The sequence below is a fragment of the Bombus vancouverensis genome, chromosome 9, assembly GCF_051014615.1.
Source record: "Bombus vancouverensis nearcticus chromosome 9, iyBomVanc1_principal, whole genome shotgun sequence".
NCBI lineage: Eukaryota > Metazoa > Arthropoda > Insecta > Hymenoptera > Apidae > Bombus > Bombus vancouverensis.
This window is the reverse complement of record NC_134919.1, coordinates 5,891,972-5,916,153: the sequence shown is the minus strand read 5'-3', so window position 1 is coordinate 5,916,153 and position 24,182 is coordinate 5,891,972. Positions and strand designations below refer to the sequence as shown.

Sequence of the window (24,182 nt, the reverse complement as noted above, 5' to 3'; positions counted from 1 at the left end):
AACTGGCAATATAGGTAATGTATGCTGAAGATAATGAAACTTTTTTCCAATTAAAAGACTGAATTATGAAAATATTTGTAAAATAGATTCATAATAATATTATATTTCGAATAGTTTCAGAGATAACTTTGATGAATCAGCGTAATAGATTTCTTTAGGTTTGACCCTTCCAACTTAGGAATTTTCGTTGAAAAATGCTTAATACGTACACTGTACATAAATCCCCTAAATCTTACTATCCGATTTTCTGTACGTCCTAAAACCAGTATACAGCACATACAAGCACATTATACAGTACCCCAACCTTAATCCTAAGCCTATATCACAGAAGGCACATAAAATTTTGTATCGGAGAAGACAAGTAGGTAATTTGTCGGACGACCTTTAACAAGAGGGAAGAACTTTCCCCAACCTGCGTGTACACTCCATCTACGCATACTACTACCCTTGTTAGTGAATGCTAGAAAGGAAAATTACCTGTAACATCAGTTAGGAAGCCCGGGGTTGCAGAACCTCGGGGCTGAGACATTAAGAGACATACTTGTTGCCATGTACCTAACTATATACCTAACTACTTATCTCGTAGAAACAATGCTAACGGACGATAATTTATTGCTAGCTATTTAAAAATTATATGGATGCGTCGATTGGTATCTGTCGTATTATAAGAATCTTTTTCAATAACAAGGTAACGATGGAAAAGACAGCGACTTAGTTCCTAACTAATCCCTTACTCAAAGATATAATAAATACTCTTACTAGAGGTTAAGGATCAATTTAGCTAGATAACAGATTTTCAAAAACTCTGAATTCAATGTACGCTTAACAAGATTTTTTTTTTACAAATCCTTAGTATATTTGAGAATATAACTTTATCAAAAACACTAGTTATCTATAAATACCGAGATCTTTAGATTAAGATCTTAAGATTATAAGTATATAATTCCTGTTTTCATTAACCATGTACCTATATACATCAAGCAAAGTTACAATAACTAAGTTTAATGTTTATGAATTAACGACGTCATTACTTAAAACGTCATAAAAATCTAACGTCATATAGATTTGACGTCATATACAACTATACCGTTATAATATGTGTATTGATTTATAATACCGAGACAGCTTTCGAAGGTAACATCCAGGGATGAATGAACATCGCTGGTCATTCTGACGAACGATAAAATGATGTCATAAAAGTATATTTTTATTTCAGGATACTTGCAACCCTTGTAATATATAAGAAATGAAATGAGATTATGCGAAATAATGAAATACTATGGAAATGAGAAGTTAAATAGAATGCAAAGGAATCTGTTTTTAGCTTTCAACAATAATAAAGATAAATGCATTTGTTAATTAAAAAAGCAGTGACACTCTCTAAATTATCGTTCTATCCATTGTATTCATACGATTAGATATTTCGGACGTACTAATAATAAAATATAATTATTTTTATTTATGCAGATCCTCCTGTCGACAGCGTGTACATGATATGTGGCGTATTGATCGCTTTGCTATTAGTCGGCGTCATCATCGTTCTCCTTGCTGTAACGATCAGGTAATAAAACATATACTAATATTTTGAAGAACATTTAATATCTTAGAATACGACAACGTAAATATTTTGCATTTTCCAAAATATTTTCCAAACCTCTTAGAGTTTATTAATACATATAATATATCACAATAATATACGTATATTGTAAATGATTACTAAACGGTATTTGAATATCTTGTAGTATGTTATGTATAAAAAAAGACTAATCTTTTACATCTAATAATTTAGTTTTCGATACAAAAATAAAATATATATAACAGTTATGTATATTGGTACAACGTCTTCGAGAGCTTCTTTGGAAAACACACAATATGAAAAATGGATGAGAAGGATAACAAACGTTATAATAAATCAGTGGAGCGAAGTTGTAAACTATAAAAAAAGCCAACAGAGGAAGAAGGAAAATAGAGAATGCATAAAATATTAAAAATAGAAAGTACACAATTGGATATAGTTCAACAGTCCTTTCAAGCATTAATCGCGTGTTATTGAACATGCATCAACAAATAGCGTGTATTCATCAACTAAAACTCTATCCAATTAAGGTCATCTCTCTGTTTCTCTTTCTCGCACGTTCGCCACCAAGTAACGATATACTTACGTAGTTCGTATTGCTGTCGAATGCAAACATGTGTATAACTACGTTGTAGTGTCGGCGTAAATTTATCAAGAAGAAAGCAACGCCGTATATGATGCATATATCGCGATACGTGTACAAAACTTAATTAAATAACGTGATTAAAACTCGTTAAACGTTAATGATCAAGGAAATGAATGTATTATCGTGCAAGGTGATCCACCTTAGAAATTAAATGTATAAATGTTTTTTTTATTTGAAGTTAAAAGAAAATGAAGTCGGTTGCTAACTATAAGTACAATTTCTTTCTATAAGGCAATTCGTTTGTAATAGCTTCCTGGAATATGGAATTTCAATCGAAAACGTTTTAATAAATTCGAAAGAAGATATTAAAGCGATGCTTGTCATATCAATACTCAATTCGTGCATTTTTTAGTAACACTATCTAGAGTTAGACTTTGACTTGAAAAGTAGAACTAAGCAAAGCAATGCTAATTATTCAATGAAATTTCTGATAACGTATGAATAGCCTGTATTTTACATTTCGTAGCGTGAATCAGGGTTTTCATTTGAAAATCTGACTCACACAATTCAACATTATTACAAATGATTTCGGAACGAGCGAATTATCGTGACTTAACGTACTTCGCGTATAATTAATTAGCTATTTAGATCGGAATATCTTGTGCGCTATTAATAATGCGAAGTAATGTGTGCGGACGAAATGAGTTTACAATAGAATTGCAGCAAAATGTTAAATATTATCCAATTTTTATAAGAATGCATAACTAGCTCATTAGCAATCAAAATCTATCATATTTTTCAAATAATCGAAATGACGTTAACATGAAATAATTGCGCATTAGACGTACCAGATGCCGTAATAATATGATCGTTCGTCGCGTGCTTTAACAGGAATCGGAAATTCGTGAATCACGTGCAGACTCGCGTGGATGAAATGTGGAAATCTGATAATCTGTAAGAGAATTTCGCTTTAAATCCCAATAAAGGATTTTATCTTGGATTTATCCGACTGTAAGTTTTCCTGTCCAACAGCATTGTGATCGAGATTAGACGGAAAGGTTTCTCCATGTATCCAGACTGCAGTCGATAAAAATATTTTTCTTCGTATTTTCGCTAGTTTCACTTGAACAAAATTCTATCTCGAGATTAGAATCCAGGAACTTCATTGCAATACGCTTTCGTTGAAAATTTTCTCTGTGCCTGTGATAGTGAAGCAACTTTTATTATCTCTCTCTTTATCTGGATAACAATGGTGTGTGTAGCTTGTGTAAAGATGATCGTCTGTTTTATTGTTGATAGTATAAAGTGTTCCTGTTCCTATATGTTGTCCCGTAATTAAGTAAATGAAATTTTTATCGGAATTTGTCATCCTTATAAACAGTATATGTGTACATACTATATACTGACAAATGCCATAAGATGTACGAAAAGTAATTTCCGGTTACATAAACGCGAACAAGTTGGAAGTGATCAAATCACTTCCAATATCACAGAAATTATTCAATATCACAGAGAGTTTGAGCGAAACATTCATCACAATGATCAATTTTCACAAAGATTGAAAATTAATCCTATTGCAAAAATCAATTTACCATTTTCTTTGCCATGTTATGTAATTTTTTTAGTATTTCTAATCTTTTATATTAAAATTATCGTACCAATTGCATAATTGTTTATTTTTAACTATAGCTTTTATACAGTAAATATTATAAATAAAGTTAATAATAGGTGTTTACTATTATACGTGTTTGTATACTTACGTATGAATATGGCAAACAACTCGCGATACAATGACTGAAGAAATGTCAAGTCCGCACAGTAATACCACTAATGAAAAGAGTTTATCATTATCGACGTCAATAACATTTAAAAACAAACTAACTGTTCCATATAAACAAGGGCAAAATAAGCATGTTTTGTAGCTTTTATGACATGCGCAGTAGGATCTGTTCACTGATTTTAGCCGATTGACTCATTTTACAGTTTCTCACGATTATTAGGTCTTCTATGAAACAGTGTTACGTATATCCGTTAATTAACATAAAATACGCACATTAGAAATTATCATTCGTTAAACATTTGTTAAATTCATTTAAATATTCCATGAATTGACACATAGAGGATATAGTATAATTAACGGGTGTTTTGTAACATGAAAAAGTACATCTTTAAAGAATTTTAATGTTAATTTTGATGTTTGCTAACAAATTGCGTTTAACCGTTTCCACTGATGAATTCCAGTGTGTATTATTCCTCTAGAGAATTTTTCCAAGTTAATTAAATTAGATACTTAAAATATATAATTTGTCTTATTATATTAAGCTAATCTCATTATTGCCCATTGACACAATTAGCACAGTTTCACAAAGAACGTGTAAGAGAGTTTTGTTTTATCTTTCACCCATTATCAAAGTGAAAACTTTGTTTCATCATGTGAATATAATAATTCGAATTATATTAGTATCGAATTGCAGCGAAACTTTATTTTCAAAATATAAATCTGCTATGAATTTTCTTTCCCATTATTTTGCTTATTATTCTGCTAGTTTTCAGTTTGAAGTTTATCTAAGGCATCGCGAAAATAGGTCTAAATTTGAATTAGGAGCATAACTTTCGCGAGTGCAGTAAAAGCGCACTTTTATTGAATAGAAATGAAACTCGATATATGTATCAAATCAGTCATTCAGTGGAAAGTGTGTATATTATTTAAGACAGAACGTGTTTGTCGAATAAAAGCAAAATAAAAAATGGAATTAGCTACCTACTAAGTGTCATACGCATGGTCCACTTTTCCTCTTTGTTTCTATTCATACTTAATATCACATAACATATGAAGCTTTCAACATTTGAAATTTTCTAAATACACATTGATATTCTATAATTTGTTGAAATTTCAAAGAAACATATAAATTTTATTTATCAATCTCATATTTATAAATAGAAATCAAGCTATAAAGTCAAAAATTTACTTAAAACGTTTATATCAGAATTTATCTATCAGATCTCTATGTTGAGTGTTTTACTCAGAAAAATTCGTATTTTATTTTCTATATAAAATATTATTCATTACAGAAACACGCGTAATTCGCATATTTATATAATGATTTAATGATGGACAGCACGTGAATTTCCAATTATAAGGTACTACAAAGATATGCTACAATATCAATCATCTTGTTCATTAGAACAGCGATACTGAATGATAATGATAGGATGAGTCAAGTTTTATCATGACGTCAGAAAAGATTGGACTACATGTACAAATGATAGCAGACCGACATAAAAAGAAAAAGAAATTTAACATTTACAAATATGTAATTGTTACACATCCGTTTATATAGATGACTAATTGAATATCGATTTCATAAAACTGTACAAACTATACACTTAACTTTTAATTACATTGGTATAGAATAACATACATGTACACGTAATGTATGTAGTAACATTTATTTTACAAACATATATTTATTACTAGACTGCGGATGTTTATGCATTTATGGGATATTTAAACATGCAAAAATGTACAGATATAGGAATTATTCAAAATGAAGTATTTGTTATAATTAGTCTGCGAATATTTGTGCAAATCCACATTTTTATGACCGCAACTAAAGAAATGAAACGTAAGCAGAGATTTTTTCACTTTCACTGATACGTTCATTCCATACATTTTTGCATCTTGAAATTCTACATGAATGCATAAAAATTCACGGTCTAGTTGCTATTTGGATATTTGGATGATGAAGCAAATCTCTATTTAGCTTCTACTTCTTTGATTTTGTTCACGGAAATATGAGTTTCAATAAAAATTCGTAGTCTATTTATTATTATAATATGATTATTATATATAATACGTACAGTATTCTATCAAAATATGTATCTTAATTCAATTTTAAAGAGGTAATCTTATGATATGCACATGTTTTCTAACTTTTAAAGCTACTTTTTAATATGGCGACGAATAAGGTGGTCACAACGACCATGAACCGGATTAGGTAAATGTAAATACACTTATTATCGATTCAGTTAGTTTTGTAATGTAATCGCAAGTAACAATCTATGTACACGCCCAGGAGACAAAAATAGATACTAATTAAATAGAGCACGCGAATACACCCATCAAACTACCCCTGCTCTGTCTAGACATGCGTCTACTTAAGTAGTGTCAGGTTAAATTTCAATATTAGCCAAACAGACCACATTAATGGCCTAAAATGTATAAGCCAACCATTCGTGTGGATTGCTAAAGAATTGTTTGCCACTCCTTAATGAGGAACATATTCGTCAGAAGGATCAAAAGATAAAATCAAGGCATACAAGACATGATCAATATTTCCCCGTAACAATAAAAATATCACATACGAGCTTTTTTTAGAACAATTCTCGGAATGAACAACAATATAGATGTCTATTATGTGTGTTCTTCAACCTGTTGACAAGAACATACGAGTTAACTCGATAATTCCCTATTCTTTATATACAGTTTCGTTTTCTTGCAAATAGATTATATCACATTTATTTTATTCCTACTATTAATTTGTAATTTCATAGTAACAAAAAGTTTTTTTTGGAAGATGAACCGTTTAACAAATTAATTATTTATGAAATATAACTGGAACTTGTATATCTTCCGTTAATAGTTAATAAGTATCATTTGATAGAACAAGTATTTAGAAAAAAAAATTCTTTTTAAGGACAACACTTTTCATATTTAATCTAAAATTATTACTAATCCAGGGATTTAAAAAGTTGTAAAGTACTTTTCACTGTAATTTATATTACGACAACATATTTTCACAGTAGTATAAAAAATACAGGAATAAAGTAAAAAATTTTTTAATTTGTATCCGATAGGTTACCTTACACATACGAGAAATTGCTTCCGCATTTACAGTTGGGATTAACACTGGAAACAGTACTTAAAATAGGTATTATTAATATGGATTTTCCCACTTTATTTTAAATACGTGGAATCAATATACCAGATTAGTGGGTCGAAATATATGAACTATTCAGATTCATAAATATTTGTTCAACGGCTTCGATTGACAAAACATAAAATTGTATGCAACATTTATGGTAATATGGATCTTGATAATTATCATTAATTTTATATTACTTGATATAATAATTCAGCATAAAAGGTAGGATAATAGTAAAGCGATTGAGAATTTATTATCAAAAGATATAAATCGTTCATTTTAAAGAGGAAAATCCAAATTTTGGTACCTTTCATTATACAAGGTGATTTATTCGATAAATTTGAATTATTTATAGGCTATATATCGTACAATGTTACACAAGACAAAACAAAACAAAATTTATGTGATTTCAAGGAGGACACGTGCTTTTCTCTATACCGTATTGTGTGAGCGAATGTGTTGCCAAGATCAACTTAAATGAAACGCTATATTTTTTCGGAAAATCAAAAGAGCATTATCTAATATAAATACATCTGAAGCATATATTTAAACAAACAATTAGTTAACATAAAAATGATATTAAAAATCATCATTTTCGTCAAATTAACTACGAATACATTTTGTAACCTCTCGAACCGCATTAAAAAACGCGTATTTAGCATTTACAAATCATGTGTAATTTATCTTATATAACTATATAACATTATCTAAAATAAAATTTTCATTGCAAAAATCTCAATAAACGTTCGCTGTTAGCATGATATACCGTCAAAATATTGAATACAAGCAAAACAAAAACAATCATTGCATCGTATATCATTTTATCATATTTAACATGCAAATATTATTGTATATGTTGCTTACATGTCAAACAATTTATAATTAATTAAAAGTTGATAAGTTATCTTGTATATTCAAAAGAAAATGAATAATTGAAATTTTACTAATAGAAATGGATCTAAATATAATTAAATGAAATATAAATATAGAAGTAAACACTTTGAAGATCTACCAATAACAATTAAGAATATATTACTTATAATAATAAAAACTTCGACTTTCCGAATTCGTTTCTCATGATAATCGATACAAGTACAAAATGTGGTTCCAGTAAAGTGTTGAAAACGTTATGCAATATTTCCTACTTACTATATATAAAAAGAATCATTAGAATCATATTTCGATTACGTTATTCTCCTTGTTCTACGGTTATGTTTAAAAACGTATACATGGCACACGTCTGGCCTTTCCAACAACTAACCGGGGCCGCAATGACGACAATGAAATGCTCTCGAGTGAACGAGCGAGCGTGTACCGTTCGAATTTCACGCAGTAAGTGATCCGATTGGCTGACGCTCGAGGCAACCTCCAATCGTAGCTCAGCGTCCACGTGACGTCACGAGACGGTATTATATACCGTCGCGCGCCGCATCGTTCCTATCAGATCTCGGTTGGCTTTTGAAATGAGCGAAACGAGGTAATTTTCGGAGAGTTCTGGCAGCTCGCGCGCCCTTCGGCTGTGAGAGAAGCCGGGTGGTGGTTTTTCCCTTAGTTGAAACAAGTAGAAGAAAGCTAAATTACTCGTACAAGTCATCATTCGAATCTTAGCAACGCAGTTCAACGTCAAGAATTCTTTCATAAACTAGTCATCGAACGCGTCGCCGTTGTTAGTCGAGTGAACGTACGAGAACGAACAGCTGAATTGTACAAAGTGTTTCGTCGATAGCATGAGTTAAAAGGTGGGCCGGAATAGGTCGCGCAGGACGTCGAATTAATATCCGTACAATTGGGTGCTCTGTAATCGAATTGAGGAGTTAAACAGGACTTCCTAAGTCAAGACTTCACTCTCGTGTGATACTTTTGCTTGTAACTGACGAAGGCTTTGCGACACAATGCTGGAATAGAAGCTTAAGAAGGAAGAGAAAGAGAAATAGAAGACGTGAGAAGTAAGAACTGGATAAAAGTACTACAAGAGAAAGAGAGAGAGAAACAATAGACTGATAAGAGGCAAATTGCCATAAAGAAAAAATCGTTATATTTATTTCGTGTAGAATACAGACGCGTTCTGGTCGTTTGGTCTCTACGTTTTGGTTTATATTTTTCTCCGGAAGCCGGCACAAGCGTTCTCGATATACCATTCGAGAACCGCGGCACATAAACGGCTTAAAAATTAATTCCGAAAGTTTGAAATCCACTAAAGCGAAGCTCTCGAAGCTGTACCTGAGACTGAAACAGAAAAAAAAAATGGTCGGGAGCAATGGGACTATGATTGCCATTCGGCTTGTCCGTAGCAAATTGCGGAAACGGGAGGATCATTCGAATGCGGTACATCCGGAAGCGACCGTAGTTCAAACAGCAACATCGCCAGTCTCGACGATCGTCGAACCGTCTTATCCTGGTGAAGGTTGTTGCACGCAGACGTCAGTCACTACCACATCGACGGATCTGGGAAACAGTACAGCTGTTGAACAGGATAACGTCTATGCTACAGTCAATCCGGCAGATCAATTCGTCTGGCAGTTTCCGCCTCCTTATCCACCGCCTCATACACCGACGCAGTATACGTTGTACAACGACCAGGTTAGTACTATGTATAAACCCTATTTTTTTACTTTCTTATTTTCTCTCCCCCTTTTTTGTTATTTCTCATCATGTGGTTCTTTTTTTTCTTTTCTTTCCTTCCTTGGAACTTGTAATGTTGAACGAAACGAAGACTACGCGTTTCTCCCTTCTAACTTCGCCCATATTCTCTGTATACTTACATTGGCTGCGCTAACCAGTAGAGCCAGTATTACCAGATTTTACTGGTTTATTCTCTGACTACCAGGATTACTCGTATAATACTTAAGTTAATAGAACGATCCTTCTTTTTATGGAATTAGTTGCTACGTGTGAAAACTTGTTTGTATCTTGATCTTTTAGCGGGTAAAATTAAATGAAGAATATTATGATACAGGATGTCATTAAGTAATGTAATTAAGGAGCAAGGTATTGGTGGGAAGTACATTGGTTTCGAAGGATAATAAAAAGTGGTTTAAACTATGTATATCGTAGTTGCTATGCCTATACTTGTGTATTCTAGAACTGATCGATCTTGTGTATATATTCATACATACATACATACATACATGTTACTACTCTTCGTTTGCTTATATACCGTAGTATTAAAAACATTTCATTTGCTGGAAATTTTATTTACTGGATATCAATATTATGAATTGAAAATTACATTGAAAAACGAGATAGAGGATGAAAGATTTGAAAAAAAAAATAACGAAAATTCGAGCATATTTTAATAAAAGTAAAAGGTATCAAATGTACTATTATAATATGTTACTCATTGCTTGTTTACCAATATTTACTTTATCAAAAGGGTCTATATTATACTTATTGAGATTATAGATTACTTTTGTGAAAATTTTATTGCAATTTTTATTATCGTTTACATTTACGAAACCTTCAATTCAAACAACTTTCTTAGAAACTTGTATCTGGTCAACTTGATGAAGTGGATCTTGGACCTTGAATGAATTCATATTATTTTTATAACGAACTTCATATAAAATAATATCGTCAAATCATCAAATATTAACGTAATTCAATAACCAATATTTAAAAAAAAACTTCTTATGCACCATGCTTCGTTACAAATACAAATGAGACGACGATTACAATATATATATGTATCTTAACAACAAGACTTTAAATACATTTATTACAATTTTATTTATCTTTAGTCTATATTACATAAAATATTGCCAATCGTATTGTAGTTTCAAGTATATTAATAATTTCGTGGTAGGTTCTCGCTAAAATTTACATCCATAAAATTATGAAAGCTTGTGCAATATGTTATTTATAGTAGATATAATGCATCGGCTATACATAATATATTATAACTGAAAAAGACATATCTGGTAACACTCCAGGATATACTTGGTAATGGCAAGACCTTTGAAAATTGTAAGTAGTTATTAATAATAGTCGATGGCGCTATCGATTGTCCAAGGACGAGGCATACGAGTAGACGGCCTGGCAAACGAGTTGTAAGGTCGAGGCTCAGTCCGAGGCTCGCCGCCAGAAAAATCCCAAACAATCGGCAACGTTGCCACTTTTGCTCTGCTTTGTTGCCGTTATGACACGTATGTTTCAGTTTCATGCTCCACTTACCAGTAAATCTCTACTGCTTTCTCATATATATATGTACATATCTTTTCTAGTTTTTGAACTATTTCTATTACCCCTATACTATTACGTGTCTCGTACAAGAATAGCCACAGTATTTCTATATTAAGCACCAAGTCTCGTTCGAATTTCAATTCTAGAATCGAACACTATACATATCGCAGATATAGAGTGACTCGCGAAAGTGGTCGAAAGTCAAACACTTACCAGGGAAAATTTTTGTTATACAAGGCATTTTGAAATTCCATTAACGCTGCAATGATATTACACTGGTAACATCTGAAACAAATCTGAAAATGTATATGAAAATTACGGGGCCATTTATTGCAAATATACATTTAGTGAAAAGTTTATATACAGCATGAATAGTGATCTCAAACGTGTATTTAGCGTCAAAGATGGCGTCACTAAATATCATAACTTACTAACTGTGATGAAGGATTGACTGTTCGAATATTTTGGTTATCTTTATAAAAAGTGTGTTTGCATAAAATATTTGAAATATCTTGTGGTTTATGTACACATTTTCAAATCTTACCAATATAAGTTTCAAATCGTACCAATATAATCACGATAATCGTGATTCCATGAATCACTGTGTATAAGTTTCTTCAAATTAGAAATCTTAAATTACTCCCATTATGGAATTACCTTAATCTAATCGCTCATTATCTAAACGATCAAAATGACATAAGTTTCCATGCTTGTGATATAAGATACTTACGTATGACGTACATAATTTCTTATGTACGATTAAAAACGTACACGAAGCAAGCCTATCCTTTGTGGAAAAAAGATAAGATTGAACATTTTCAAGTTTCATACTCTGTCGCGCAATTAGAATTCTGTGAGGCACGCTTAGCCATTCGCTGAATTTCACGAGTCTCGATACGAATCTTCATCGCATTTTAGAAAGCATCAAGGCGACCTCGGTTGTCAGTATATTTAAAATAATAAGAGGCATAGTAACGCTAACGGTAGTAGTTGAACTTTATTTCATATGTGTTAAGATCTTCGTTGTATTTGCCAGTTTATAACGGTGGTAAGTAATGATCCTGTTCGTGTCAGCCGCATATACATAGTTAAGTAATACGAGAAAAAACGTTCCAATATTTGAATTCGTTGAGCAACTTAACTGCTAATGTTATTCATTGTTGTCCTTAATACTATATTCATCGTCTACGTTTTATATACCTTGTGACTTTCCTAGAATATTATACAGCGCAACCGTATTTTTTACATCAATCACCTTTTTTGTAACCTTGTCTCAGTTATGTTAAAAATTCTGTTATACGCCAGTCATCTTATTTCTTATTAGACACTAACAAATATTTCTAACCTATTTGTTAAAGCTGAATTTCCACTCTCTTTTCTTATCTTTTATCTACTATATTCATTAATATTTATTCAAAATTCATGTGTTATTCGATTAACATTCTCGAAGACCATTATATATATACAATATGATTGCACGTGTTTGAATGGTACCATCGGTAAATTATATGGACGTAGGTACTGTCGCAACTTTGAATTTTCCATCTGGCAAACCGCGAAAGCCACTATGTTTGGTGTTTTGAACGCATAGGCGCACCTAAAAACCCGCTTTTACCCCTCTGGCTGGCTCTAAATTTAGCGTAGGTGGGCGGCCACGACCGTTTGCCAAGCAGCAACAGGACTTCGGGCATAGGGTGCAGCTGTCTCGTAGACGGTGAAATAATGCGTCTCTCCTTGACGATATTGGCAATATTCCTGCGATTCTGTTGCCTCGATTCGCCGAACCGATATTTTCATTCCCGACCTTTCTGTCTTTCGCGGTTCGTTTCTAAATGTCGATCGGGACACGAGGATTTCAGTTTCCTCTGCCCACGTATACATACATATCTGGTCATCTACCTCCGTCCAACGGTTTTCCTGTTCGCCTCCTCGTAATACACTACCGTTCAAAAGTATCCGCACATTGCTTATTTTTGATAAGATATATTTTATTCACAAAATTACAGTAATTGTATTCTTTATAATAATTACAGTTGTGTGTAATATTTTTATTAATAATAGAATATTGTTTTGCGTTTTTTAAAAGACAATATGCAAACTAACACTGTCTTTAACGTTGTCAAATCTTGTGGAACGATTTTGTTACTTGGCAAACTCTTTATTTTTAGATTCTTTAATTTCTGAAGCTAGATTAAGAAACCTGTTCTAACCTGATTTGTTAATTTAAACAGTAAATGTATGTGATATATAAAATGTATGTGATATATAAAAAAAAAACAAGATACATATGTTATTGACATGTGTTCCAATAAGTAACTTAACTCTATAGTCAGTTGATTGCAAGGGTTGCATTTAGGTATCAACTTGTTATCTCGAATCATCTGTTACTCAAAAATACAATATCTATATTCTTATAAAGATTATATATAATAAAAATGATAAATATTATAAGAATTTATTTTGAGAGACCTCTTGCAGAATAATGTATTAACTAACAATTTGTTTTACTACTAAATTTGTTCCTATATTTTATGAAGCAATTTTCTGATACTCATATCTTGCATTTTGTGACATTTAAATTCTTGCTAATAATATTAATTCAATTGTGCAAACAAGCCTATAAAATCCTAGGAACGAAATTATTATATCTAAGCGGTTAGAAATCTCAGTAAAACGAATTAACTTGCGCAATTCATCATTAATTTGCACGCTTTGATTAAATTCAAATATGGTTACCACAATTCAACTAAAGTGTCTGGATATTTGTGAACGATAGTGTATGTCGTATGTAGTTTCTCCGTCTCGCGGCTTCTACATAGCTCTACATAGCTCTGAATCCTGTCGGTCGGTTTCGTAACATCGCACCCGGATACACGACGTATCCTGCTTTTTCAGTCGACGCGTTCTCGTCTATTTCTATGCTTCATAGATCACTCTAATCGTATTGCTGCGTATTATGTATATCGTAAGTCGTAATTCTCATGTGGCCTTACTTCGTTACTCGTATGCCTGACTACGACATGGCTATCAGATATTTTGTAAGCTGCGCCATATCTAACAATCAAAAGCGATAAATTTCAACCGCTGTCGAAAGATTTGTTAAAGTTTGCAAACGTCAAATTCAACAATACGGAACGTAGAGTAAACTAGTAGAATTGAAGAAACTCACAAAGACATATTGGATTTGATTGATTATTTTTGAAGTTGAAACAATCAAGCGCACTTAAGATATAGTATAAGCAAACGATTCTTGTTATACATACTTAAATTATTACTCGTATTTTTAAACATTCTGTCTCGCAAGTTATTCTAAATAATATGATCAAGAGATTTTATTTAGTAACATTTATGTGCTATGTGCTATGTACGACTGTTATTCAGTGGGGAATAAAATAATAATATATAGACGTAATATCATGTCTAATAAAACGACATAGTTTCAATTCTAGTCTATTACGTTGTTAAACAATGACACGCTCTATTGATTATATAACTTCATGATGAGAGATTTCTTTCCAAAACGAACACTAATCTTCAGTAATTAAGAATAATATTCATATTGAAAGGAAACATTGATGGGCTTTGAAAACGTTGTTTCAAATTGTCTCAAACTACAACAGAAATCAACATCCAATATTTAAGAAAACGTAATACGTATTCAGTCGTTAAATATATCACGTTTCGTTAATTCCTGGAACAGCAAGTTCAACGGACAAAAGATATACAAAATCGTTGTAACAACTTCTAGGCAATGATTGGTGTATTCAAGCAGCTTTCATAAATATTTTTATTAAAAAAAGAAATCTATCTATATAAAAGTACTGTACACAATATGGTTATACAATGTTTTGATATTACCATTTTATTTATCCAAATATTGATCAAAATTATTATTATTATTATACATAAATCATTATACATATTCAAGGTTCCCACCTAACAGTGCTAACATATTCTACGATTAAAAATACAGAAAAAGTTTGTATAATCTTCTAAAATGCTAATGTTAAATATAATCCTCTGCCGGTTAGTGTAATAGCCAGTTCAAAATAAAACGGTAAAATTAAAAGAAAAACATAACATGTACTTAACTGCATGCATTATTGTATTTCAGGATACTCTTGTACACGCATTACCGTCGGATAGGCCTGGATTTGCAAAGGGCTTCCGTAAGAATATCGGGGGACGCTGGCGTCGCTTAGTGAAAAGGAAGCCGGAGACGGAGACTTGTGCCATTCCTCCTGAACTGAAGGATCAACTAAAAACAATTTACGTCTATTGACGATCAGCGTTAATGCGCCGTTGTCTATATTTTTACAAACCTTCCTCGGTAATCGATGCTTTCCTCTATGTAAGATAATAATTATATCAAGAAAGATAGAGATGACACGAGTTATGAAGGCAAAAGGAAACGAACGCGCAATGGGATAGTTCATAAAAAAAAAAGACAAGTGAAAAATGTATTCATTTATGTAAGTGAAAACGTTTAGTGAGAAATTTCGAAAGGAATTGTAAAACAAAACAGAAATTTATTGTTCATAGCCCTCGCGAAACATATCAAAAAGTGCCTAAAGATGCGTTTTCGGACACATTAAAGATATACATAGGTATAGAAACAAAATGACCCTCTTCTGATGTTGAATATTTCTGTGTAAAACAGGATTGGGATAATGATAGCCTGAATTATAATTGCATAAAATAATGTTAGCAATATTTACAGAGATGTACAGAGAGAAAAAAATTCTATTATCATAGGTTTTGTGATGTTTTATCGTTGGGTATTTTAATAAGATGCCATGAATCGAAACGAAGGAAAAGTTTGAAACAACTGTCCCGCGTATTTAATTGCTCGGCTATGCGAAAGATTAAAAAATCACTGGGCTTTGACACATAGGACAATGGCGTCAAGAACTCTATGAGACTGAACGTAAAGAGTACGACAACACGAGTTACCTCGTAGCTTTTCTTGAATACGTTTTTTCATGAATAATGCAACAAATTCATTTCAAATCACTAGTATTAACGTATACCTGAAATTTTATAACCTTCAGACTTGCCAAAACTTTTTCTTCTACATCCTATTTGGCAGCTCTGTTGTTACATGTAAATAGATGTATAAAGCAGTGAAAGTATGAAACTACTTTTAATTCTTATAATGGCCGATCGTTGAAGTAAGAACCTGCACTTTCCTTCGTACATACAATTTGAGGAGTTTAATATGTTACACAGGAAAGAACAGGGAAAGTTAAGGAAAAGAACAGGGTATGAAAGAATGCTAGTAAAAGAAGTTACACCCAATCAGAATTATTCCCTGATCTTCAAAAATGGGAGTTACGTAGCATTTTGTTGTATACTTGTAACATAGGCCAATTTAAGATTCTTAATATCATTCGACAGCTCATATTGAGCTCAAACTATATACTAATATGGTATTTTAATTGTATTGTTGTATCAAGCAATACTTTGTCTCTGGAACATGGTCAAATTTTAATCGATAATAATTTAAACAAACAAAAGAATTCTATGTATAACGTCGTGCCACGCTTTAAATTTTAGCAAAGCTATTTGACTTTATGTTGGATGTATTTTCTGCACTTGCAGTTTTATGCAGTAAAATTGATAATTTATAATTCTGAGTGAAGCAGACAGAAATAATATATTGTAAACATTTAAAAGAAAGGAAAAAATGCATTACTTTCCAGTAAGCGCCAACGTTCCTTTACGGCTCGACCTTTTAATTCCTTATCGTAACTTTTTAGAATGTAAATAATATTATTGCATTGTTTGTTTATCATGAATGTGATGGCATAATGTTTGAACGTGATGCGGATAGTTTAAGAATCAATAACGTGCCTACGATTTTTATAAACGATGAAATACTGATGGAGCTGCATCCGTCACCTAGTCACTTGATAATTATTATTCAAAACTTGTATTGTAAACTTTTTGCCGCAGCTTGGATCTTTCCTCGTGAAAATCTGTCTGAATACAACAATATCAAATAAAGTATTCTAAAAGATATAATGCGTGTATACTTAATTACATCACCTAAATCATTGCAATTGTTATTTAACTATGGACGTATTTTAATAATCTGTTTCCTTTCCTCATTTCCAAAAACAAAAAAAGAACTGAGTATGAATTCGATTATTATGGCTGCTTTTAGGTTTCCCAATGACAGATAAGAAATAGATAACAGATCGATATCGAAATAGATATATTTCTAATATGCGATACTTTTTCTTCAAATGTGAATATAAAAAAGAAGACAGAAATGTAGTATCAGATTTCTCTCTAATAGTATTAAAATATAACTAAATCAATATCTGTCTTTTAATTGGTATAAGGCATTATATATGTAAATCATTCTGTACAGTGTATTTTACGGTAAAAATCAATATTCTACAGAGGAATCGTATTCAACAGTATAAAACGAATAAAAGATGACTTATACGAATACTGAAGCTTTAGAAAGAATATGTAACTCAACAATTTTTTAGAAATTATATTTATTTGACAACATGTCCTACTGTATTTAAGGAAATATTTTATTATAAATATTATAATTTATGATATTACTATTTACTATGCTGATAAAATAATAAATACAGTATAATATCTGCATTTAAAACATTGCATTTATACACATATTATTTTGAAGCATATACATATATATGGCTGATTAAACATTTACTGTCCTCATGTGATTATAGCACGTGATCATTACTAAAAAGATTTTAATAATTTCTTTGTTCACAGGAGTAGAATTCGATAAATGTATAATACAACAGTAATATTACGAAGAAGTAAGTGATACGTTGTATGATACAGTAATATCATCAGTCTATATTTTTTCATACTTGTAGTATATTGATTTATACAAATAGAGGTTATGTTTCACTTTATTATATTATTTTTTTTAATGGTATTACCAAATTCATTCATGGTTACAAATACAATATTTTGATTATTGATTAAAAAATTATTTTCTATATATAATATAAAAATGATGTTTTGCTTTAAACTATACATACAATTGTAATTGTAGGCTACAGGAACACATTCTTAGTATCAAAAATGTGTAGTGCAATACAAAATAATTCTGTAGAATCTTCTATAAAAAAAAAATTGATAGATTCTTTAAATCCATCTTATATTGAAATTATAAATGAGTCGTATATGCACAATGTTCCTAAAGGATCTGAAACACACTTTAAAATAATTGCTGTTTCTGACAAGTTCAAAGATGTACCATTAATTAAGGTGAGAATTTTAAATGTAATAAAATTTTCAGTTAAATATTTAAAATACGAGATTTTTAATTTTATCATTAGGCTAATACGTTTATTTTCATAAACTATATTTTTAAAATGACAAGAACTGTGCATTATCACTTTTTATGTATCATTACTGTATATTGCATACTAAAAGTTCAATTTTATCGATTTAGCGCCACCGAATGATAAATAAGTTATTGCAATCAGAGTTAGAAGGTAGCGTGCATGCATTATCAATTATAGTAAGTATTATTATAAAAATATTTTAATATAATATAATAAGTTTAATATGGTAAAATTTGAATATACGTAAATGTTTACCATTTATTTACAAAGGCCAAAACACCTGATCAATGGAAAGAGAAAAGTACTATAACTCCAAGTCCAGCTTGTAGAGGGGGTTTTGGAAAATGAACTTCTGAAGTTTAAAGATCGCATATTTATATCAGAAAGGATATCTACTTATACCAATATTCGAACTTCAAATCGCGCACATGTAATATCTCCGTATTAGATGTGTTTCCTGAGGTTCTAATTTATGTGATAATTGTATGCAATTAAGGAAGTTAAAATAAGATAAATGTAAGCTTTAAAATTCATACTAATGTAATTATTAAAAATACTTAGTCAGAACTGAAAGTAATTAAAAAAAAAAGTTACATTAATGTCATAAAGCAAAAGTATCCAGTCTTAATTTTCCCTCATTTTCAGTGAAATAAAGTATATCAGCCATGGATTGTTCTGCTATTGCTTCTTCTGCCCTATCATGCATCTACAAAATATAAACGATTCGTGAAAAATAGTTCTAAAAAACGTATACCCTAATTTTTATTGTTTTATTTTGTTTTTATCAATATAGTACATACCCCTCTAAACGTAATATCTCCAGGAGGACATTTAAAATTGGGTCCAAAATTAACAGAAACCGTAGCACTTTTATGAATAGAAACTGTGGGATAGTAAGCTCCTTTATTGACATCGATGAATGCTTCACCTTGATTTACTCCATTTTTGTAAAATATAATTTTGCTTCCTTCTAATGGTTTGAGAGCCTTAAGTGCTTCAGGTACTTGATCTTTTTCTTCGTAATACAGATGACTTTTAAATTTTACTAAGGGCTAATTTATAATCAATTAATTTATAAAACGCGTATGAAAATATAATAAACAAACTTACATTTAGTCCTTACCCGATCCTTGTAGGTGTTTGGTAAATGTGAAGCATCGTGTGTATCAGGTAAAATTACCAGAAATCCTAATGTATCTCCTTCTCCATAACCACTACTGTAATGTTTACCTTTACTTTCATGAAATCGTGTACCTTTTCTATCAATAATTATAATTATGTATTTATTTTTTGAATAACAAATACCATTCTATATTGAAGTTGTTTTATTAGACCATACCTAGATCTCCAAGAATATCCAAATTTATCATAACCAAGCGGAGCTTGTAAATTAGCATATTCTTGACCCCACCCTAACCTTGTAGCTGATCCTTCTGGCATTTCTTCAATAGTTGCTTCCCAGTACCATGTACCTCTACTTACATCTAAAGAGTAAGTAAACAATGTGTGTAATATATAAAATACAGAAGAATACCAAATGATTTAATGTATACTTATTGATGCAATTAATGGACATTTGATATAGTAGATCATGATTTTGACATACTATGAGTTGCTCTGACCATGCAATAGCCTTTTTCTCCAGTTACTGCTAGCCTGTCTTCTGAAATCCTAAGCTGTGGTGCTCGATCATGCAAAGCAAGTAAAACTGTACTTGGACTCAAGGCTCTGTACAGCCAACCAGGAATAGGTTTTCCAGCCCAATCGCTACTTTCATCAAATTCCTGTTAAATAATGTTGATAAATTTCATAATATACTAAAATTGTAAAATATACACTATGATGGCACACCTGTCTGAAGGGAGCATGAGGGTCAGGTTCAGCGAGGATATATCGATAACCATCCTTATTGAAAGGATGCTCAAGGGGATATCCATGAGCAGGTAATTTAGGGGCTGTCATATCAGAACCTCTACCTTTTTTTCCAGGTCCTGTACCTGTTCCTTCTCCAGGAAACTTACGTTTTGCATTGCGACCACGAAAGCCTCCACTAAGTGGTACTGTATATGCCATAGTTATGTTTATTAATCGCTTAATAACTTTCAATGTTCAATGTATCATTATTAAATATATAAAACTGCATAAAAAGATAAGATAAAATAAGATTACATATGATTTCAACTATTCAATTTTTTTTTAATGAAACTAACGTTTCAAAATACAATAATCTTTTAATATATATTAAGAACACAAAAATCACAACGTAAAATTTACTAAGTAGCTTAACCTATTCAAGTCATAGATATTCTGCAATTAAGCAGGTTGTTGTATGATATCATGGGACTGATTAATATCTTGATAAGATAAGAAGTAACTAAAACAAAAAAGAGAAAAACTAACTATTAAGAATTTACTGATAAAAACAGATATTAATACATTACTAGAAATCAAATATGCAGCAATCTAATAAACATAATAGTAATTATAATATTAAATAAATTTATTAATATAGCTATATTTTTTGGTATGTATATTTTCTAGTATATAACCCATAACTGATAATTAAACTTACCAACATGTTGAACACCCATTTCAGTTACTTTCAAATGACCACCTTTAATCATTGCTTCATAATTTGGCTTAATCATTTGGAGATCTGAACATATAAGTCCGAATAACTGACCATCTGAACTGTTTTCATCAATAGTGAATAATGTTCCAACATCTTTCAGCAATGCTCTGTGTATCTATGTTATATACATTAAAATATTAGTCATTTTCATTTTTGTATATAAAATAAATTCTAAATAATTTTAAGGAATGTATAATAGTAAATTTTCATCTCATTTATAGTCAATCACAACAGTAAATAAAGTATTTATTTTTATACTTATATTCAAATAATTAAATTATTTAGTTGTAGATTTGACTTACTGTTGCATGCCAAGATTGAGTTACTCTACGTGGCATTGTGGTCATGCTGTCCCAATGACATTCAATGAAAGGAATAATATCTTTATCTTTATGAAAAAATGTTTTTTGTTCATTTTCTTTTTGCGACATTTGTAGTAAATTTGCTATTGCTGTTACACACATTTGTGGAAATGCTAGAAAGATCATATTCTTTTAAGTGTTTAAGCTTTAACTCAGATATCAAATTATGTATCATAAAATATGGTTAATATTCAAATGTATTCATACGTGCTTGGTTTTTCTTGAAACTCTCTAAACCAGTTGGGGAACAATTCTTGCACATAAATATATAATTCATCATAAAGGGTACCAATTTACCCAGTTGATAACCAATGCAAGATTCATGAAACCATCTTGAACAACTAGCACATAATAGCTCTATAATGTTAAGATTTCTTTCCTTTGCACTAAAAGAGTATAAACTTGTAAATCATTAATACTTGTTTTTTTTATATAATCTACTTTAACATAAACTTTAATAAATTACCAATAACAATTTCCAGCTTCATTGTTACTCGTTCGACCATTAGGTTTCTCAGTGTTTTCTTCTGGTTTATTTTTTTGTTTACTTTTATCATCGCTCTTTGATTTTAACTTGTCATCAATGGACTCAAGTTGTGCTCCTTCTACTTTATCGATTGGACTACAAAAGATACGTCTGTATATAACTTAAAAACAGTTATAACCTCATTCAGTTCATAACCTCAAAAATATTTATTTTATCATGAGGACTTTAACTAAATATTTCTAAATTGAACCAAGCTTACAGAAAATCTATTATTAATGTTACAAACTTATTGTTTATATAATTCTAGTAGGCATTATACGTATATGAATATGAACGCTTTATAGATACCTTTCAGACTTTTCTTCTGACATTTTTTAAATTTATGTGTTTCTGTTACTTTTGAATTATTTCTATTTTGCTTTATTTTAAAGTTCTCAGCGTAACAATATACAACAATACGTGCAATATACGATATATGCATACACAATTGTACATACTTTCTTCAGTTTACTTTTTGTTTGTCGATAGAAGTTTTTAAAACTCGCTTCATAACCTGTATGTTGATTGTTCACTACCATTGATTGGATACTATGGAGATTATCACGCTATCTTATTTGGAAAATGTAAATAGTAAATATACACGATAAAAGTTATATAAATGATAAATATTATTATTTATGTTCTACTTTTATTAGGACATAGACATATATTTATACAAAATTAAAATTTCATTTAACGTAAGTAAAATATGTAATTATTGCATCTAATACGAAGCTTACACTATAAATTTTATAATTTATTATGTTACCTGTATTACATTAATAAATATAATATATTGTAATAATATAATATATTATAATAATTAATGTATATTAGAAAAATATATCAGTAACAAACATACACTTGTACTTCTATCATTATATGGCAATATCAATATTTATATATATATACCATGTTTCAAAATTATTTCAGATTGTATTAATATATCTTGTGAGGAGTAAGAAAGAATTATTATACAATTCAGTTATTTACTTCAGTTATTCAGTTTATTTGCTTTTAATTCAGAAAATGATATTTTCTCCGAATTTACAATTATATTTACATATAAATAAAAGTTTGGCTATATTTCATACTGTTTAGTGTTTTTACATGTTTGTCAATATTTTTTATTTTGTTTCGATCTTTTCATTACAGTTATGTATAATAACATATTTTTTTTTATTTTCAGTTATTACATATATATAAACAGTTCCTTAAAAAGTTTAACTTTAAAAATGAAAAAAGATGTTTAATAATCTAATCTAATAAAAACACATAGAAACAAAGATTCCAGTGTAAAACTTGAGAGGAATAGAAGAAACGTAATAAAAAAATTGTGACTATGCGAAGTACTCTAACGAATATTGCAATCGACTTCGTGACTATTGCAATAAGAAAGATTCATCAATAAATGTGCGATAAGTTAATCCTTTGATATTCGACGAAAGTTCTACCCACGAAAAGATGCTGTCATGTAATAAAATTTTCATAACAGTATAATTATGCAGATATTCCAAAACCAAAAGTGAAATATCAAAATAAAAAGTTTGGAGTACAAAGTTACATATCAAGAATAACGTAAAGTAAGCAAATTATGTACGCAATAGTAGCGGGAACCGAATAATTTAGTGAACTAGAAGTTGCTGTGACAGGGGTTAGATCTGTTTTGGCGCAGCGGTGTTCGATGTGGCGTCCTCTGGCGGTAAGCTCGGTTAGTAGAGCAGAAGAGATGGTGGGGAATAGAGTGTAGCAACGGAGCGTGCGTCTACGTCAGGAAAAGCTCTGAGCTTATTGGTCCCGGTCCATTGTTGCGTATTGATTGCTGCGGAGCGGTGGTATGGTCGTTGGGACACTCGGTCGTCCTCATCGCCGTCGTCGTCGTCGTCGTCGTCGGTGGTACAGTCGAGTAGGTTAAGAAAGCGGGACACGCGTACAGATAGATCAGTTTTCCGTGTCGTTGTGATCGAAAGCGCGTTTCGTCGCGTACGATCCATGGATCTGGGTTTACTATATAATATTTACACGTAAAATACAAGTATATATACATATTATA

At 30.9% G+C, this 24,182-nt stretch overlaps 4 protein-coding genes and 1 long non-coding RNA gene across 35 annotated transcripts in view; 3 read left to right on the top strand and 2 right to left on the bottom strand.

Annotated features, from left to right (window-relative positions):
- LOC117163772 (uncharacterized) overlaps positions 1-17,290 on the top strand; it is a 67,143-nt gene extending 49,853 nt beyond the window's left edge. For all 6 annotated transcript variants that reach the window (XM_033346436.2, XM_033346437.2, XM_076621711.1 and 3 more), the window contains 3 exons: positions 1,468-1,561; positions 9,379-9,667; positions 15,381-17,290. In XM_033346436.2, coding sequence (XP_033202327.1) covers positions 1,468-1,561; positions 9,379-9,667; positions 15,381-15,548 — 551 coding nt within the window. In that variant the 3' untranslated portion in view covers positions 15,549-17,290. The remainder of the gene's footprint in view (positions 1-1,467; positions 1,562-9,378; positions 9,668-15,380) is intronic.
- Positions 10,851-12,057, bottom strand: LOC143303191 (uncharacterized). Its single transcript, XR_013059269.1, has 3 exons — positions 11,997-12,057; positions 11,480-11,562; positions 10,851-11,408 (listed from the first exon to the last, which is right to left on the bottom strand). It is a non-coding gene; the product is annotated as an uncharacterized LOC143303191 (long non-coding RNA).
- Positions 17,291-17,953: 663 nt separating the features above from the next.
- On the top strand, positions 17,954-19,923 carry LOC117163541 (DNA-binding transcriptional regulator BolA). 2 transcript variants are annotated; one of them, XR_004465480.2, is made up of 5 exons: positions 17,954-18,072; positions 18,315-18,529; positions 18,717-18,785; positions 18,880-19,125; positions 19,255-19,923. XR_004465480.2 is itself a non-coding variant. In XM_033345898.2 (4 exons), the coding sequence occupies exons 1-4, from the start codon at positions 18,042-18,044 to the stop codon at positions 18,955-18,957; spliced, it is 393 nt and encodes a 130-aa protein (XP_033201789.1). In that variant the 5' UTR covers positions 17,954-18,041; the 3' UTR covers positions 18,958-19,279. The 2 variants fall into 2 exon arrangements, 1 of the variants encoding a protein (XP_033201789.1); XM_033345898.2 differs by having other exon boundaries at positions 18,880-19,279.
- On the bottom strand, positions 19,132-22,641 carry ash2 (set1/Ash2 histone methyltransferase complex subunit ASH2). 5 transcript variants are annotated; one of them, XM_033345895.2, is made up of 11 exons: positions 22,439-22,641; positions 22,070-22,225; positions 21,811-21,989; positions 21,544-21,716; positions 21,182-21,356; positions 20,461-20,669; positions 20,216-20,393; positions 19,949-20,093; positions 19,733-19,868; positions 19,410-19,661; positions 19,132-19,315 (listed from the first exon to the last, which is right to left on the bottom strand). In XM_033345895.2, the coding sequence occupies exons 1-11, from the start codon at positions 22,459-22,461 to the stop codon at positions 19,211-19,213; spliced, it is 1,731 nt and encodes a 576-aa protein (XP_033201786.1). In that variant the 5' UTR covers positions 22,462-22,641; the 3' UTR covers positions 19,132-19,210. The 5 variants fall into 5 exon arrangements, with proteins under 5 accessions (XP_033201786.1, XP_076477823.1, XP_076477824.1 ...); XM_076621708.1 differs by having other exon boundaries at positions 22,588-22,638; XM_033345896.2 differs by lacking the exon at positions 19,132-19,315 and having other exon boundaries at positions 19,527-19,661; positions 19,720-19,868.
- A 1,306-nt stretch (positions 22,642-23,947) lies between these two features.
- Positions 23,948-24,182, top strand: part of slo (calcium-activated potassium channel slo) — a 107,925-nt gene continuing 107,690 nt past the window's right edge. For 20 of the 21 annotated variants that reach the window (XM_076621665.1, XM_076621664.1, XM_076621662.1 and 17 more), the window contains exon 1: positions 23,971-24,164. The gene's annotated coding sequence lies outside the window, so the exon portion shown is untranslated. Of the gene's footprint in view, positions 24,165-24,182 lie in introns of all 21 variants that reach the window. The other variant, XM_076621666.1, reaches the window with a different exon arrangement.

Coding starts and splice junctions, on each gene's coding strand:
- LOC117163541 (XM_033345898.2), top strand. CDS start 18,042: ATGTATAATACAACAGTAATATTACGAAGAA. Junction 18,073..18,314: donor AACAGTAATATTACGAAGAA/GTAAGTGATACG, acceptor TTGTAATTGTAG/GCTACAGGAACACATTCTTA. Junction 18,530..18,716: donor AAGATGTACCATTAATTAAG/GTGAGAATTTTA, acceptor TTATCGATTTAG/CGCCACCGAATGATAAATAA.
- ash2 (XM_033345895.2), bottom strand. CDS start 22,461: ATGTCAGAAGAAAAGTCTGAAAG. Junction 21,990..22,069: donor GAAGCTGGAAATTGTTATTG/GTAATTTATTAA, acceptor ATACTCTTTTAG/TGCAAAGGAAAGAAATCTTA. Junction 19,316..19,409: donor GAGATATTACGTTTAGAGGG/GTATGTACTATA, acceptor TATATTTTGTAG/ATGCATGATAGGGCAGAAGA.